General features: G+C 36.2%; 1 protein-coding gene across 1 annotated transcript; it reads left to right on the top strand.

Moving 5' to 3' along the window:
* The first annotated feature begins 333 nt into the window (after positions 1 to 333).
* LOC130629454 (uncharacterized protein K02A2.6-like) lies at positions 334 to 1,218 on the top strand. The gene has a single exon (XM_057442664.1). The coding sequence runs from the start codon at positions 334 to 336 to the stop codon at positions 1,216 to 1,218; it is 885 nt and encodes a 294-aa protein (XP_057298647.1).
* The last annotated feature ends 18,437 nt before the right edge of the window (positions 1,219 to 19,655 follow it).

Genomic DNA, 19,655 nt, shown 5'->3' with positions numbered 1-19,655 from the left:
TAATGTATAACTTCCAAGTAATCCACATCCCGGGCAAGAAAAACGTAGGAGCAAACATCATGTCCCGGATACCGCTTTCACCACCGTCAAACACCTCTGATAAGATCGAGGCTACTATCTCGGCTTCTATCCACCTCCGTTTCAACCAAAACAACTCGTGTTTCCTTGAGGACATCTCACGCAAAGCATCTGAAGACGCCGAGTACAAAGATCTCCACCGTACAATTCTCGAGGGATTTCCAACCAAAGAAACCAAATAAAGAAACTTTACCACAACATATCTTACCCTACTGGAGATTGAAAAATGACTTATATTGTGTAGACAATCTAATTATGCTTGAAGATCGCGTCCTGATACCACGCGCTCTTCGACGTACCCTACTAGAAGAGTTACACATCGGACACCAAGGCGTCAGCGCAATGAGAGAAAATGCAAAAAGACGATTCTTCTGGCCACAAATGAGCTCACACATACAAAACCACAGGAGTCAATGCACCCGATGCAACCAAATCGCTCCCTCAAATCGCAAAGATACACCGGAAGTCCCCGATCCGCCGATTTATCCATTCCAACAGACAGCTGCCGATCTATTTCACATGGCAGGGCGTCTGTATATAGTCTACGCAGATCGCTTCTCCGGTTGGCCAGAGGTAGCCTCAACCAAACCTGATGCTACAGCTACCACGGTTGTAAACATTCTTCGAAGATATTTCACAAATTTTGGCGTCCCCGAAGGACTGTCATCAGACGGGGGTCCGCCATTTACATCTCACGAGTTCGAAAACTTTCTACGATCTTGGAACGTTTCACATCGAGTATCATCTGTCGGCTACCCCCAAAGCAACGGACGAGCAGAAGCCGCAGTTAAGACTGTCAAACGAATATTAACGACCAATATTAGTCAATCTGGGTCACTGGACACCGATAATGTCGCCAAAGCCCTTCTCCTGTACCGAAACACTCCATCACCAGACATGGGAGTCTCACCTTCTGAGCTCCTATTTGGACGCCACATCAGAGACCATCTTCCAGCACCAAGAGGTTTCCGGAAAGAATGGATTGACTTAGCCGATATTCGCGAGAACGCTTTTACGAGAAGACACCAACATGCTTGCACGACATCACAACGACAACTCCCTGTCTTGAAAGTTAGAGACACTTTTCCATTCAGAACCAAACTGGTAACGCCCCGCTTCGATGGGAAAAGACCGGGGTAATCAGCGAAAGTTTACACCATCGACAATACCGTGTTGTAGTCGATGGCAGCCGTGGTACAACATTACGTAATAGACAGTTTTTACGCCCAATACCAAACGAAACACGCAACGATATCATCGATTCAGACATTCTCGGACAAACAAAAGAAGAACATCTTCCCAGTACTAATGGGACAGATCTACCAGCAATCAATCAACCAGAAACAATTCCAACTTAACAAGAGACAACTCAGGCAGACACTCCACCATCAATCGTCTGCCCTCCGACACCCGTCATCCAAACGAGACGATCAACACGCACTAGAAGACCACCAGAAAGATTTAAAGACTATGTTATAAAATAGACATTTACACACGAAATTACTCGTGTCCATCATTTAGTATATTTAGTGAACTCTACTCGTTATGATCTAGCATTTATTATTATTTAAGATTATAGCATATCAGCAAGTCACAACATTGTCTCAGTTATTGATCTCATCCTTATACATCTATGGAAGATATTCTCAATATGTCTGTCTGCAAGTTTGTCCTAGGCATGTTGACGAGCCTTGACATTGGGCGAAACAGTCTAAAAATGATTTATGCTAACGAAATACATTTAAGTTGTCATTCTTTTTCTATTTGAAGTGTTTATGCGGAGCTGCGGCGTTTATGAGAATGTTTCGTTTCTGTTATCAAGGTCTAAAACGTCTGCATACGAGGTTGTTTTTTGTCCCCGTTTAAGCCTATTTCAGGGTTCGCAAAGCCCGTTTTACCAAGACCCCCAGCTGTATATTCAAATTTTCTTAGTAGGAAAGAAAATTTGCTAGATCCGCCCCTGCTATTTATCGACCAACATGGTAAATTTCTGGCAATCGAACACGGAAAAGAAGCTTTTACGCTTTAAGCTTTCCAAATGCATTAGTGACATAAATCAAGAGTAAATTATGAAATAAGATGTTATGAGTCTGAGGAAAAACTCAATGCATATGGTAAAGCAATGCAAGATGTGGTGTGTTAGAGTCAGTTTTAAGCTATTTAGTTATGATAAAGGTTTCAACGGATCGAAATTGAAGTCGATACTTGCCAAAATGCAATTGGAATTTATACCCGTCTCCAAGTATACCGTCCTTAGCATACGGTTTTGCTACACGATTTTTCGTATTTCTGGATAAAATAGCGTGCGCGGGACCCACAAGACTCCATGCAGAGCAAATACGGTCAAATTCGCCCTGTATTATATATTTTTATTTTTCTCTTGCTGAAAGAGTTTCCCACATTACAAATTATATTTTGTCTTAATACAGAATGAACAGTTGTTTTGTAAGGATTTTTTTGAAAGCCTAGTGTGGCCAATTGAGTCCAAACGCGGAAAACACAAGTCTGGTTTTAGAGATGTACATCTTCTTGTTGTCAGAACACATGCGGGACTGGTTATTTTAGAAAGCTCCCCACCCATTGACCATGCCTGTACACTCCATCAGTTAGAAAAGACAGATTCCCATGTGTCCTTAGCTAGATCAACATATACATATATATACATTGGTTCTTTATTGCTAGTTTTATAGCCTCACATTACATAACTTTTTTCTTCAGAAATGATTTTCTCGTCATTATCCACACCTCCAGCTTTTTCCCCCTCATCTAAACTGTCGTCTTCAATGACTAGCTTTTCGACTATTTTAACCATTTTTCAATTCAATTTAATTATTTGCCATAGAAAAGTTCAGACTACATTAGGTATAACCCATTATATAAATAGTTACATATAGTTATATTCAATAGCTGGGGACCAACGCCATAGCGATGTTAATAGCTACAGGGAGGAAAAATACTATTCTAAATGATTATGAGATAACAAGACAGCAAGCTGTGATGATGGAACAGGTATAACGACCCTTAAAGTTAAAATTGTAGAGGCTACCCCCTCTGAAGATCGAAACACAGTGAAAGATCTCCCTTTTTCAAGGATAATAGTTATGTTGTCAACTCTTCTTTTTGCAACGTTTAACAAAAGTTCTTGGTTTCGGCGGATGGTGTCAATGAATGTGGCTGGTGTCCTGCAGGAGGCAGGGGATGTTTACTCAAGGGTCCGAAAAAGATCCAAAGCATGAGTGAATTTAACTAATCCTTATGTTTCCACGTTCATAGGTGTTTGTTTCAGTACAGCCGAAATCCATGAGATTTTCTATCATCCCTGTAAAAGGCAGAATACAGAAGTTTTCCAGTTGCTTCTTATTCTTTGGAGCAAAACCTGCTTTTTCATTAATATCCCTGTCTTAAAAGGCTAGTTATATCTGCATTGCGATGTAGTTACTCATATTCTCTTTCATGCTCCTCCATTTTAAGTAATGACAGTGGAACAGACCATTTGTCATTGCAACGCATTTCTTTTTGTGCCTGGAGTAATTTTCCTTCATGGCAATAACATCACAATAGAGACGAAGGTTTGTCTTTTTTGTTATCTTGTTTACTTTGATATTTGGAAGAATCATTTGCTGATTGTTCTTTGTTAAACAATACAATGCCTTTTTTTTGAATTGTTGGATCTTTGGCAATTTCAACGCATTCTTGACGTTTTTGTTAATGGGCAAAATCGTTTGGGCCATTTTGATTCGAATAAGGACTGAAAAGATGACTTTAACATTAACACCTTTTTAAACAAGCATCAGGAAAATTGAGATCGATCCTAATTCTGCGCAGTCTTGGCAAAAGTCAGGTTTACTTGCATTCAATTAATCATTTCGGGAGTTCACAAAATTTTTAAATAAAAGTACATACTGTTAAGTGTAAATTTGAAACATCGATATTATTTCCCTTAAAAATGACTAAAATCCAGTATTCTACTTAAAAAAAAAAAAAAAAAAAAATGACGTAACTCTTTAAATTATTACTTTTTTCATAAATTAACAAAATTAGATTTTTACGACAAATATGTAGTCAAATAACAAAAGTTTTGAGAAATATTCTTATTTACATTACATGCAAATAAGTGTTAATAAGTTACTGGGGCTTAATAATTATATTGAAAACCTATTTTAGTATACATAAGTACTAGTTATCGCTTATAGAGAACATAATGGCCCGCGCAGATACAGACAAAATACGGCTATTATTAAGAAAACTAGTCATCAACTCATTGCATTTCGCATTTCCCTCGCGTGAAATAAAAAAGTTATCCAGCTAAGCAAATCAATCATCGATTCTCATGTTTAGGAAAGGGTGTTTGCTTCAAGGTACACTCTCAAGTGATCAAAGATAGCCATCCGTTTTGCTAAAGAACTCTCACATGAAAAAGTAAACATGCGTTGCATTTCTCAATAGTCATTGCACCTTTATTCAAAGATTTGCATGTTAAAAAAGGGATGAAAGGGGATGCATTCCACCAAATTTTACTTCAAGAGATGAGAGAATCAAACTAAACAACATATACGGCTACAAAATATTTATTATCCACAGTATCTACCAGCAACCTAATCCAAGAGTTGACAATGGATTATCTCATTCGCAACAGACTGAATCTTACACACAGTATTTAATTGTTTCTTTCATCGTCACTACTACTGCTATTGTCATTAATTTCCTCATGTGTTATCTGTGAGAAAAAATGAACTCTTTATTCCAAAAGGCAATCGTTTAGAAGTGGCAGGTCCACCCCATATCTCTACTAAAAAATCGTAGTGTTCAAAAACAAGTTAACCACTTCCAGAACGAGAACCATATATTTCTGCTTTTGAAATTGATTGATGGATTTCCTTTGTTTTACAGATTTCCTTTGTTTCTTTCAATGATACGATTTTTGCCTTTTCTTTGAACAGCACTTTTGAAACTGGTCAACTATTATCTTCTTTTGTGGTGTCTATCGTTTTTCTTATTCTTATTCCTTTTTACTAGTAGCTATTCTGAAAAAGGACCACAAAATAGTAACATTTAAACTTTTTTTAAGCGGTAGTAATGTCCACCTGTCAGTTTCTTAACGACAGTCTCTTTTAATTGATACTTGCAAATCATGGTTTATTATTATTTTTTTTTTTTTGACGACATGACTTTCCTATTTATTTTTCCTTAAATTTCATCACTTTCAGGATCAAACAATAGGCTTTGCGTACCCCTCAGATTGTTTTCTCTTCTCCCAAACATTGCATGATATACAAGATTTTGAGAGAACGTCAACGTCGACACTTGTGATATCTCTGTCATGACTCCATTTAAGGATGCATAACCTCGACCCTGCCAAGATCCATCCGTACTTGCTTCTATATTGACAATTGTATTGTCATCAAAATTGTCTTTCAGCATTTCTTTTCTGATTTCATTTGCAGCTTTAACCATTGAATTCCTGGCTGTGGCAACATAAGAATTATGTAATTCTTTATTTATGGATTCAAAAGAATCTAAGTTCATTGGTTGTGGCATATTCATTATTGCGCAAAATGTTTTCATGGCAATATGACCACAATGGCTCGATAGTTGATTTCATATGACTTCCTACCTCTCCCTTTGTCTTCTTGTAATACTTCACAGGAAGTTTTTAAATTCATTTCCCAATCACATTTATTACATTTCAGAAACAGAACATGCGAAAGTCCTTTCTTCTTTTCTACATCATGCTGAATTTTGATCGCAGAAGTGCAGCTAGGGCATTTAGCTACAACGTAGAGTAACCCAAGCAGAAGGTCTGTGTCGATCAGTATGTTGCATTCATAGTTAGAATGTGGATCTTCAGGTTGTTGTGTATTTTCATCTGGATTTTCGTTCAATTCCTTATGTGTTTGTGCACTTGAATCTGTCCCAGAAACATTTTTTCTCTCATAGTAACGTCTTTTTCTAGCTCTCTCAAATTTAAATCTTTTACCTGATCCCATAATTTCAATGTAAAGGTCTTTTCTATACCAATGTAAGACTCCATCATCAGCAGCAGTTCAACACTAAATGTAAAACTAGGCTCGCATTTGAAAGTAACTATGTGGTTTTAACTCATGGAATTTAGCGCGGGAAAAGGGAGAAATAGCTGCAGCACGCCCCTAATGGGTGTTTTAAAATTTTGAAGGAAAAAGACCCAAAAATGACCTAGAAAATACATCCAACCGGTTACTAGGGAGGGCTGTTGCTATGAAACTTTAATAATAAGTACCTGAGTATCGGTAAAACATTTTTTTCATTTTTCCATTTTTTTTTACAGGAGAGCCACCTTGAAAATTTTAATCCTGATAAATATTTTTAAACTGGATAGAAACAAGTTTATTGAGAGAAGTTACGCAGAAATCATGTATAGAAAATAAAGGTCGATATTTCTTTCAAAAGTCTAACGTTTCAATATATGTATATCATAAGCTCATATCTTAAGAGCTACATTTTTACGTAGCGTTGTGACAAAAGAGGATGGGTTATGTCTTCCGAGTTTTTTCCGGCAACCCAAGTCAAACATTACATACCTAATGAGTCGTTGTTGCTTATTCTTGGCAATATACTACGGACAGGTTCTATAAATAAACAAATTAAAATTAGAATAAGTCACAAGAAATACATTAAATGTCTTCTTTTATCTGAAGAAAACTGGAGTTTTTTATGGTTGTTGCTAAGGCAGGTCATGGAATGACAAAATTATACCTTCTTCTTTTTCTTCCAAATGAACAGATGAAGGGTCAACAGTCGCTATGGAGGGAGAGCTAAGATGAGATAAGACGATTTATTGACAATTATTGTGATATAATAACAGAAAGGATGTATTACACAATCAAGAGAGCCATGACGACTCCTTGTCAAATATACACTCAAGGCTAAGCATACATACCTATTGTCTCGTCGAAAATTGGCAAATTTGAGTCAGGTTTTATAAGTTGACCAAATAAATTGTGTTTTTAACAGTTTAAGGTGCTAAAACAAAGCGGTAACTGGGACAGAGAGCGCCTTTTCTTTTTTGTATCTATGAGAAATTAGAATAGTTTTGTGAAACTGACATGCGCTTTCGCAGAAATCAGAATAAGAAATTATACCTATTTCTTCTGTTTCGTCCAAAAAGACAGATGCAGGGTCAACACTTGCTATGGATGGAACTAAGGTGCAATAAGGAATCATATATTATAACAGTCAAAGTGATAAAATAATGAATCAACGAAACAAGCTGCAACACATCACCCTAGAAGTATAATTTGTTATTAGCGTCTCCCTCATTAAAGCACCCCACGTAACAAGTATTCTCTCCCTCTAAAAGAAAGAGGCGCTTAATAGAAAATTCTTTATATTCATATCAACCAAAACAAAACAAACCTCGCAAATGATCTTAAAAGAAATCTTATTAAAAAAGTTACAACTTGATTTTCTAGGAATTTTAACTGCCATTTGACACTTTTAACGTGGTAGCTATTTCTTATTTATACTTATGCGGGAATACAATCGGGCCTTGCTTTAGATCTGTTTTTCAGATTTCTTTATATTTAAAAGATCCATCTTCTCCCGTTCACAAGCTATAGTGAGATTCTGTTGTTCCAACTCCTTCTCAAAATACTGAATGATAAGCGCAGCATCTTCCTTAGAGCAACCACGTTCTGGAGTTTTCAGATGATCAACAACACCAAGAACTTTTTGTATCATGGCATGCACTGCTCTTGCTTGTTTTTGTTTTTTACTCCGTAGATTTTACTGGCAGTCTAAAGCGAGTAAGCAATTATTGCTCATCTGTTTGTTTCTCATCTACCCATATACCGAGATACACTAACTTTTATCCTTGAAATCGCATCTGGTGTTATCTCAGGTAAATTGTCTCCGTAGAAAGTCATAGAAGTGTTACAGTGACAAAAGATTCCGTTTAATTTTTAAATCTTTGTACGCCTTTGTCTTTTCCGCATACATTGTCGCACAGGTGTCGCAAATTTTATATTTGCTGACTAAATCATTTGGATTTGAGGAACGCAAAGCTGCCAAATATCTCTTATTTGCTACTTTGACTGCATAGCATTTTTGTGACTGCATAGTGCTTTTATGGCAACTCTTCCCTCCCTTGAATGAAATTTTATGCGTCACGAATCTTAATGCCTTTGCCTTGACAAACTTTCCGCAACCCTTTCTATATTGATTACACACATAAAAACGATCTTCCGCTTCTGAGACGCACTACCAAACGATTCAATAACCTATTTCCACACGTTATAAAGAATGGCATGAAGGTAAATTTGGAAGAAATTTTACACGCTTTGGTACAACATAGAGGTCTAGACGACCTGTTTATGAATAATTAAAGGTAGGCGAACTGCTCTTCGGCTGTTTAATTTTAGTTCGTAATAAGTGTTGATTTAATGACCGGACTGACGGGTTTGGTTATATTCTCCATAAAATCATCTATATATATTCATCAATACATATGTTAAAGTGACAAAGACAATAGCAAATTTACTGGTACAAAAGGAAATGGAGAATCATGTCTTGAGACATTAGACTTTAGCATTCGTGCAGAATTTACGTGCGTATATAGATACCCTGTTGGGCACTCTAATGTGCAGGTGGTAGATTTAACATTTATTTTTTCGTTTAAATCCGTTCTACTCTTTTTTGTTGTATGTTTGTATTTTCATAATGCAGCATCTTCTCAAGGTTTTACGTTCGTTTGTCAGCATCTGTGCAATCTGAAGTTAACAGAGCCATAAATGGTGCTATTATGACATGCTCTACTGTAGCACGGAAAAAGTCCATTTAACAACTAAAAATTTTAATTGTGTATATTTTAGATAGCATGGACGTGAACAAGATCTATGAAAAAAAAGAGGAAAAATCTGTGGGACATTAACACCTATTGTAGCATAAATATAAAATACTGTTTGCTTTAATTGAAACCGAGTCCCTACAAAAATAGTAAGGTAAGGAAAAAGAGGGAAAATTACAAAGTGCGAAGCACACGATATGTACGTATGTATCTTGTTTGATGGGGAGTACTTTTTTCAACATACACTAACGATGGTGCCATTTCGCAATTTCTCTAAAGTTACAAGAAAAGAAAAGAAGATCTCCCACCTTCAATAGCCCTCCTATTGTTAATAGTTTATCTAATAAAAATACATAAGAGAAATTTTGCTTAGATGCGAAACCTTCAGAGGGTTGCACCTCTACATTTTACTACTGCTTGTCATTAGACAAGTATTATAATTACAATACCACATCGTCAAACATTATTACTGCAATACAACAACAGTAAATTCTGCTCTCTAAGATCAAGGAGTTAGTTCTTCAGATAAAACGATACATGTTATATATCCTGTATTTTGGTAAACTGTCTGACGAATTAAGTATCTTATAACACTACAATCAATTAAAAATGCCACTGAGCAAATCTCAGCTAGAAAAAATAAGCAAAAACGAACCGTTACCGCTCGTACAAGACTTGCAAAAATTGCAAGATAATAAATGCCGAACTCGTTGTTTTTGCTTACGTATTTTAACTTTTGACATTGTACTAGTATTAGCTAAAAAAAAGAAAACAATGATTTATACACGAACAAGCAATTCCATCAAGTAAACACTCTCATCATGCAATTCATCTCACATCTAATCATCATTTTTTCTTCTGTTTGTAATTATATTCAAAATTCGAATGTTTGCTACAATACTTAAACGAATGGACAATGTCAAGGTTATAAAGTACAGTAGCTACAATACTTAAATGAATGGACAATGTCAAGGTTATAAAGTACAGTGCTGTATTCCTCTTTTTTTCTTTTAAAAGGATTATTGTAACGCATTTTTGGAGGCTCGACATAATGCTTAGTATATGCTTAAAATTTTCCCTTATCCGATAAGCGCAATGCTTATAAAAAACAACATGTATATAAGACAGTCCTTCTGTCACTGCTATTCTCCATTTCTAGGGCATCGACAGGTGTTGCTACAGGATGAGTATCAGGTAATAACTGACTTGGATCAAATCCTTGAAACTCAGTTGCCTCCTTCCCATCCTTCTCATTGCGGTTTCCACATACTGTCTCCACAAAACGTATCAGGAGAAAAATAAAGTTTAATCAGGTACTCACCATTTTATACACATACGTTTTGGCATTGTGTGATGAGATTCTTTTATATGCAGTTTTAGCTTTTGCTTTAGCGAAAAGGTTTTCTTGCAGTGTGTGCAATTTAACATCTTTTTAGAATTAACGCCAAAAGGATTTTCTTGCTCTTCCTGTTCATGTATTTGAATTGCTTTAATATTTGTTCTGTCGCTGTTTTTCTGTGTTTTGCGGTAAATGTCAATGAAAATCCTTGCAAAAAGGGAGATTTTGCTTTTTTAAAAGATCTTTAGAGGGTTGCAACCTAACTATAGTATAACCAGCTGTCATTAGACAAGTAATATCATTGCGGCTAGTTGTTTTGTCACCTCATCATCATTCTTTTCTAAAATTGATAATTTTTTTGTAACTATAAAAAAACTAAAACAAACAAAGCATAAATGTTGCAGACGTAATTACGTAGTAGTATCGCAAAGTGCTGAAATTACAGATAAATTCACTGGTTCGCCGTCATTTATGTACCACATTTGAAATTTCGTGTGTGGTGTGGCATGACAAGTTTTGACAGTCATAATACAGCCACTAATATCACCCATCCTTTATTTAACGCATTTCGTGTTTCAGTAACATAAGTATTTTCTGTTATTATAGAGATATGCTTTGAGGTTTTAATGTTCTAATTTAAACATTTCACAAGGGGAAAACGAAGAAAAAAAGTTTTTGAATTTGAAATCTTATTATAGTAAAGGATTTACCATAATGAGATTTCATCTCTTTTCCAGAAGAAATAAATTCTAATATTTCTATCGTAGTACTTTAATTTTAAAACTGACCTGGTAACGCAACAACAGATTTTTCGTATCTCCATAACTTAAACATAAACAAACAATTTGTATGTTGCGTTTTGTTTTTTATAGCCTTTTTCATGCAACACTTCCTATCGGGCGGTTATTCAGCTGCAAGCTGCAGAGCTGAGATGAAATACTGCCATCCATGCTAAAGTGAGAAAAAATAAGTATTTCACCGCTTTCATATCGTAATCCCATCTTGTCAAATTTTTTAACCCTGGTGTACATAATATTTCTCTGCTTTCTTTCTCCTACAAAGTATTCCTAAGGTAAGGAAGCATGACGTGGAATGATTGATTGAACAAAACCAAATATAAATAATTAAGTTAAATGCTTTCGAATTCTTATACTCGGAATAAATAACATGTAAGTACTTTGACTATTGCATTAATGTTCTTGAATCAAATACAGTGCCCCCTGGAAAGTACAATTTTTTTTCACAAATTTTTTATCTATTGCAAGCTCCAATACAATGTGTTAACATATAAAAACATACCAGAGCTGTTTGCTTTCATGTGTAAATTAAAGAAGGTAGCATCCCATCACTTACTCTGCATACATGACTATTCTTCTCTTTGATTCTTTTGCATCGTATTCCAAAAGCCTTTTAAAATTGATCTGGCAGCTACCAGAGTTTTTATGTCTTCGGAAGTGAAGTGTTAGAAGAATAGAGTTGTTGGCAAGGAATTCAAGTTTTTTAACAATATAATTGCTTTTGTTGTTGTTTCTGTGTTTTTATGCGTTTCCTGGTTCACACTATGAAAATTCTGCTGCAAAACTGACACAAACGCAAAGTTATAAAAATATGTTTGTATAAGTTTGGCGATGCGTTCAATGTGTTTACACAGTCTTTTTTAGCTTTTTCAATTCACCTTGCTTTGTGTGACAAGTGAAAACTAGCTATTCTGGCAAATCTTATTATCGTTTTTACTAAATGTGATTTTCCTGTTCCTGGTTTCAACAATGTTAAGTTTTGTGGTTTGAGGTGGATTCGTTATGAACAGTTGGCTCAATGAAAGTATCTTGATTGGATTCGTTAGCATTATAACTTTTGGCATCAGGAAGCTGGCCATGCTGTCATCAACAATGAAACTTAAATCTATTATCAATAGGGGAATTAGTTCGTGAATTGAACTGAATTTAACTGAATCTTGGTGAGGTACATTTCTATTCGGAAGATAAAAGAAATCTTGCATTTTGTCTGGGAGTCATTCCCAATAAGATTATTTTACAAAATAAACAACAATCTTTTGATCCAAAGTTAGGTCTTCTATAGAAAACTGACTATGGTGATTGTTATCGTTAACCATCATAAATTTATGAACATTGTTATATTTTTAATATTGCGAATGGCGCAAAATTCTTTGAATATTCACAAATATATGAACTTACCACATTGGTAAGCCAAAATCTTTAAACATAGCGACGTGAGATATGGTTAAAAAATGTCAATTAAGTTACGTTTGTGGAGGGAGGCTTCCACTATTATTTCAAAATGTTGGATTAATAAATAAGGGACTGCAAGGAAGCAAATAACTGATATTATTGTGTATAGGGCAATTACCAATATAGTTTTCCAACAACATCTCTGAGCAATAACGCGGTATTTGTAGATCCTCCTGAATGATTTTGTTTTGAAATAACAAGAACTCCGTGAAGCGCTTTAGTACAGATATAAATTATGTCGTAAATCGAATGAAGCGCACACAACATTATGGTTCCAGTGAATATATTTTTCAAAAAATAACTTTCCCACAACTTTAGCTGACATAAAGACACAGTTTACAACCCGTTGCTATATATGAACGTTTAAAAATTAATAATATTCTGAATGAGCACTTAGTAAAGGTAAACAATGTCGCACAGCTATATAGGTGTAATACACTCTTCCATTGCAATTTCAGTTCTCATATATATATACCAACTTCGGTTTAAATAGAGATGCATGAAACAACCCGTTGTTACCCTATTTATCTAAATCAATCACTCAGGAATTGTATTTTGTGGAAAAGATAGGGAAAAAATAAAAAGATTAAAATATGATCTCCATTAGAATTTGTTAAATACATTAAAGAGTCTGAAACATTATTCCACCCTTTTGCAGCTCTAAATGGGAAGGTTTTTTTGCCAAATTTTGTGTTGACCAAGGCAAATGTGAACCTGTTTTTAGAAGTTCCTCTTGTTTCGCATTTGTGGCAGTTCTCAGGTAATCAGGAGCGATGTGATTAATGGCTTTAAAAACTAACATGCATTGTTTTTAATAGGTAAATAATTCAAGGTACGAAAATATTTTAAGTGTTCTAGTTTTAAAATATGGCGAGTGCTTTTCCCATTCCATTTTTTGATCAAATATTACCCAAACATATTCAACTTTTTCGCTCCTCTTTAAAGAAATACCCATATAGTTGATAATTTATTTAACGTTTTTTAACTGTTTGTGGTTGCCGAAAGAGATTGTTTCTGTTTTGTCCGAGTAGTCATTTTGTTAATATTCAGCCAGATTGTATCATCTGCATATAGATGGTGGTAATTTGAATTGATGACAGATTCTAGATCATCAATAAACAAAAGAACTCGGTAATAAATCTGGGTGCTTTGTATCATTTTGTCTGTACCCAAAAACCAGACCCTCTTTTCACTAACACCCACAGGCGCCAACTCTCTTATACATCACCGTCCGTGCATATCTCTTTCAACAGGTTTAGTCACCTTTTTTTATGTTACAATCACTTCTTTTCCTCTACGCTTTAAAATGAGCGGTTAAATATGTAATTGCTGATAACGTGAAAATGACGACGATAACTGTATTTTCATGCTATTTTAAACAACATAAATAAACTTCAAATCACAACATATGCATGACCAGCTGCATAAACGTGAACAGGTTGGAACATTTCGAACATCTTTACAAGAACGCTGATGAGAAGTGATGTGTCTTAACTAATTTCTAATGATCCAAAAAAGTTCACTGAGGCTTCTCATATACAAAGCTGTGGCAGAAAAGTTCGTGTCCAGTCCGATTGCCGATTGGGATTACCAGGTTTGAATTCTTTGTATCTGTAGCAACAAGAGTAATTTTAGGCGCAGGGTGTGAACCCAAACTCAACCTGAAGGGTTTCTTATTCCACCAGAAGATGACAACTTGACACACACGCCAAGATGCAGCAGAATGTCGACATCGCCACAAAACCTCATACCAAGTGTAGAACATAAGTCTTCCCAAGACCGACTGAGCATGTGTCCCTCCATTAAACAACCAGTACAGCCTTATCTGCTGCACGCAATACTAAAAGACATGCATCACCCTGCAAGTTTGAGCGAAAAGAGGGTGATAGGAGAGTCAGTTATTCCCGCCATTTACCCACACTTGTTTAAATTTCTTCACTTTGACATTTAAAGCACTGTGCAGAAGCCACATTGCGTCAACAACCTTTCCGGTCAACGCAATGCATTGTTTTAATTATCCATCCCGAGAGAACGGAATAGTCCAGTTTTTTTTACGGTGTTATAATTTGTACATCATAAATTGTCTCATCCTAACACCAATTTAAAAAAAATTCTTTCCTTTCATTGACTGGCATTTCTTATGGCATATATCCATGTGTGCCGAGCATAGCATTTCTCGTTACTTCTTATTCGAGAGGGCTGGTATTTAAAAAAACATTCTTTTAATAAAAGACAGCCTGAGCTTAATGCCGTTTTGATATAGCTTACTATGAAGTAAAGCTATAAGTGACAGTGTAGAATTTTAGTCGCTATTTTGCGTATGCGAACTTTAACAAATATGTAGACAGCCTGTCTAGAGAAGACAGAAGACAATATTTTGTGTTCACTAAGGAAAAAAGTTAATCGGGCTCATCCTGGCGAGGAGCATTCGACATAAAAGAATAATAGCTGAGGCTGATGTTACCATGCTTCTCCATGACAATATAGGTATGTGTCATTCTGATTGCGGACACATCTTGGAACATAGAAAGAACAGAAATCGAACCGGGTTTGACTCGTGTTGAAGATGTTTATAACAAATAAGAAAAATCACCTTGGTATGCCCTGAAAGCTTCTCCATGACATCAGGCTCCAAAGGTTCTGTAGAACATGATTTTTTGACGAATTTAACAACAACCCAAAAGAATTACACAATTATTTTAATGATTGAAACTAGGTTTAGGCTCTGATTGGTTGAACCAGGCGAAAGTATAGTTCCGACATTTAGCCAATTAGATGTGCGTTTTCTATTGTTTTTAGGTGGATAGACATTTAATAAGCATTGACTGAAAATGGCGAGTAAACAACACGTAATGTGGAAATAAAAGGCAGTCTGGATTAAATCGGCAAGGCTCACTCTTCTTCTGTAAGATTTTTATGGACTTTATTTAAAAAAAAGCAAAAATTCAAGGGAATAAAGGTGGACTAAGTTGTGTTATCATTGCCTTCTGCTGTAACCTCTGTTGCTTTGCGCCGAAATTTTTCAAATAGAGCTTGGGCGAGCTGAGAAAGTGTAAAACGCTTGACAGGCATGTTGTACGAGTTGGAAATGAGAACAAGGGATGCCTTACCAAGTTCCACCCAATCTTGGAAGGTGCATGTTTTTCAACCATAACAGTTTTTACTGCTATTGAATGCCATCTGCCAATTGGGATAAGTAGCTATAGTGAATAAAACTGTAAGAGGAATTTAATGTGTAGTAGATTTATGCGCATAGCTTACATGGTTAGCCTCACAAATATCTAGGGATATACCCTGTCTCTTATTTTCAGGAAGGCAACGGCTTAGATGGGGAGTCCTAGAGTATTTAATGCTCATTTTAGGATCTGCGCTCTACCAGACAACTCGCTGCAACATCCAACGGCCCACACATTGTGACATCTCCCCAATTTCCCTCACATGGCTAACATTCACTCAGCCATATTGAATAGCCGCGAAGGGGAATCGAACCATGGTCTCGCGCACAAAGTACGAGAGTTATAACCTAACCACTTATTATATTCTCATCTTTCTAGTGAATCGACTGTTAGGGACAGTTTTGTTCCACCTTTGTCAAAAGTTGCCCACACCCTTAACTTTTGAACTAACAGCCATGCGTCGTAAAGAAGCGAAATTTAAATGGGAAAGTTTGTAAAGAAAATCTAGTAGTGACTTAACCAGAATGCATACTTATACAAATACATGTAACATAAATATTGTTTTATAACTAGTCGATTAGACTCGTGGAAAACTCCACTTATGCAGGACAGCAATGGAGAAAAGAACCGCACTTGAATTTCGATGACGTCGTCAAAGTCTCCCAAATGTACAAAATCAATATAGAAGGAATTGCGGAGAGGTTGCCAAGGCAAAGGCATTGATCACGGCAAGAAAAGGCACGACAAAGACAGGCAAGGAAACAGGAAGAGGAATTAGCAAGGCAAGTGTAGGCAAAGCATGGGAGGCACAGGCTAGTGCATAGTAGGGTAGGCATCAGTAAAGGCAAAGGAAAAGTAGGCAAAGGCACCGTAAGTGCTGGCAAGGCAAGGGAACGGCAAGGCAAGGGCAGGCACCATAATAGAAACTTCCCCCTGCAACTCAAAGATTACGTATCCTTAATAAATGTATCATATTAGCCCACGGGTATATATTTCAAATTCAATCTTATCAGGGAAAAACCCCAGGGTAAATGTTATTTTGGGGAAAGCCACCAAATCTTAAATTTAGTCGAGTCTTTTCTCTCCATATGGTATACCGACGGATTACCGGGCCGTTGTTAGATGCATAATTGTTTTTCCTAGCCCCGGTTCTCTAATTTGCATGAGTGTCATAGCCATTACACCAGCGGGGTGTGTTTTTAGTGAGTAAAAACGGGGCATATATATCTCGAAAAAAAATATACACTTCTTTATAAGAACAATTTCATATGAGATGAGCTCTCAAATTTTTCCGATTAATAAAAACAAAATAAGAACCGATTCAGGCTCAATTAATAGGAGTTTCTTAAATTTTCCTTTTTTAAAGAAAAAAATTATTTTATTAACAAGGCTTTTTGCCGCTTGGACTATGATTTTGATAAAGGTGAATGCCACCTGTAAAAGTAAAACAAAGAAGGAACTTCTCAAAAAGAAATATCAAAATTTTATAGATTACGTACCGTGTTTGCTTAAGTAACTGCGGCTCTCAGTAAATTTAAGTTCTCAAAGGGGGTGCTAATTTTATATTTTACAATAGGGCGCTTATTAAATAAAATCAAGGACACCACAATATAACTTTACCTTTTCTCTTTTAAGAAGTCCAACAAAAAATGTATGTGTCAAAGGAGGGGGGGGTCAGATTAATTTAAGATTAATCTTTAACGTTGTTATGGTTATAAAGCGCAGTTTTGTGTGACCTCATCTTTGATTTATTCAATTTAATTGAAATTTTGAAATAACCTCGAGGCAAGTCTTATCGTGATTTAGTAGATTTAAAAAAATAAAAACAATGCAGCCACCTGAAAAATTAAAACATGACAAAAATAAAGTTGTTGTGAAAGTAGTTTGTTGTTGATGAACAATTTGTGAACATGGAAGATGCGCTTATCGAGCATACTTACCATATTTTTTACAAGCTTTTCCAAGCGTAGAAGTACCTTCAGTTCAAGAGTGGATGCATTTGTACAACATCTTGTCCGAAACACCAAATAATGTTACTTAAACTTCCAATTCTCAACAAGCATCGTGCAGCAACCAGAGCGATGCTGTATTAGAGAAGATTGCTTCCCAAACGAATTGTTTTAAGGCGAAAAGAGAACGGTGAAGGCAGTGGACAACCTCCAAATGGCTACTGCTATTCTTTTATCGACTTTAATCGCCGTCCTGAAGTTTGTGTTGTGTTTCTCAAGCGACTGACGGAGTAAATTTACAAGGTAATCGAAAGTGGCTGGCGATACAAGAAATTTTCTCTGTCAAATTTCATTAAACCATTGCTGATTGTATTCCATCATCCAATAGCGGCGTTGTAAAGGTAGCGACCACACGAGTAAAAGCATCAAATATCGCCCAAAACTGTTGTTTACGCGATGCAGAATTTTTCTTCCTCAAGCATGCTTTCATGGCTATAAGAAAAAGTGCAAGTTTTCTCTTCTTCTTCTTAGTGAGAAAATAATTAATTTGCTGTATATGTATGTATATTACCCCATATGGATGCTTCAATTCGTCACTATGTATTACATTACGTTACTTAAAACAAGAAAATAAATATTGCAGGAGTAGTGTTATCTCCAAATTTACGATGATATAATTATTTCACATAATGTTTCAATAGAAATTATTTGCAACTGGCATTCAACTTTTTCATTGGTAACATAACACACTCAAGAAATCTGCGTATCAGTTCTTTCAAAATATCTATATGAAAAGAACTGTGCATTGACTTGATTTATAACTTAATATAACTTAGAACAGAAATCTCTAATTTTTCTCTTTTTGTCTAACCGAGGTACACAAGTATATTTTTTCTTTTTCTCAACAATTGATTTAAACCTCAGTCGAGATTGTTGGCTGAACACAAGAGCTCATGATTCATGTTTGATAATATCACTGCATAAAATGTTAGAATTGTTAAACATTTTCTGCCTAACGTTGCGAAAAATTGTTGTTTCAGAGACCATATTAGTAATTTTTCATAATAAAAATAAATAAAGAATTGCCAATTACGATGTAAACAATCTCGTTCTGCTATTTTAAAAATAAAAGTTCCTATGTTCATGTAGTGACAAAACTATCTTAATATTTCTTTGGTACAGCCCAATTCATCCTCTTTCTTAAACACGTATAAAACTTTTCAGTAGTAATGGCGGCCAAGTAGATTGTTTCTAAGGGACGTGTTTGAGAAAAAGGGTGTCTATAATGGGCTTCAGGCTGACCCCCTTAATGTTCAGACAAAAGTTCACTGGTTACTAAAAAACGAATAAGAAACATTGACCGGTATACCCTGGCCAAAGGGGAAACAAGCAGTGGAGAAACTCCTGGAACTTTATTGATAGTCACGCATCCCGGTGGCGGTAGCCTAACGCGGTGTTGTCCGTTGTGTAGCCATGTCTAGGAGTCTAATAGTTTATTTGAGAAGCACCTGATATCGACACACGTCACGAATGTAATACGCTTTTTACGTAAGAATTTCCCCTTCAGTTTAGAAAACTCTCGAGCAGCTGGCACGCACATAAGAACGCGTACAGTATTGGAGCGGCTCGCCTTCCGGTGTCCTGACCTCATCTTTAATAGTTACTCCCATGCAGGTCTGCAATTCTGATGGACTGGTCGATAACTTCGGTTCTTGTTTGGGATGTGCGGGAAGAATGAGTGACGCGTCGCAATTTGAGCAAAACGGAGACAAATGTACGGAAGGACCCAATGGTTGCTATCGGGAGGAATTTCGAGCCTGACTAGACAGATTGTATTATGCGTCTTGGTTGTTTTGATGGGAGGAATTGTCGTTCAAAATAGATGAGATATCTACCGCATGTAACACTAGCTCATTTTCGAGGAGGACAAGGGCCACTACCATTAAAGATGGGAATAAAAGTGGTAATACCTCTACAGTGGATGTGGTCCCACCCACCCACCCGGCCGTTTGGGCTTGGCCTCGGCTATGTGTTGGTTGCTAC

This window comes from Hydractinia symbiolongicarpus, chromosome 1 (genome assembly GCF_029227915.1).
Source record: "Hydractinia symbiolongicarpus strain clone_291-10 chromosome 1, HSymV2.1, whole genome shotgun sequence".
NCBI lineage: Eukaryota > Metazoa > Cnidaria > Hydrozoa > Anthoathecata > Hydractiniidae > Hydractinia > Hydractinia symbiolongicarpus.
This window is presented reverse-complemented; position numbering and strand designations above follow the sequence as displayed.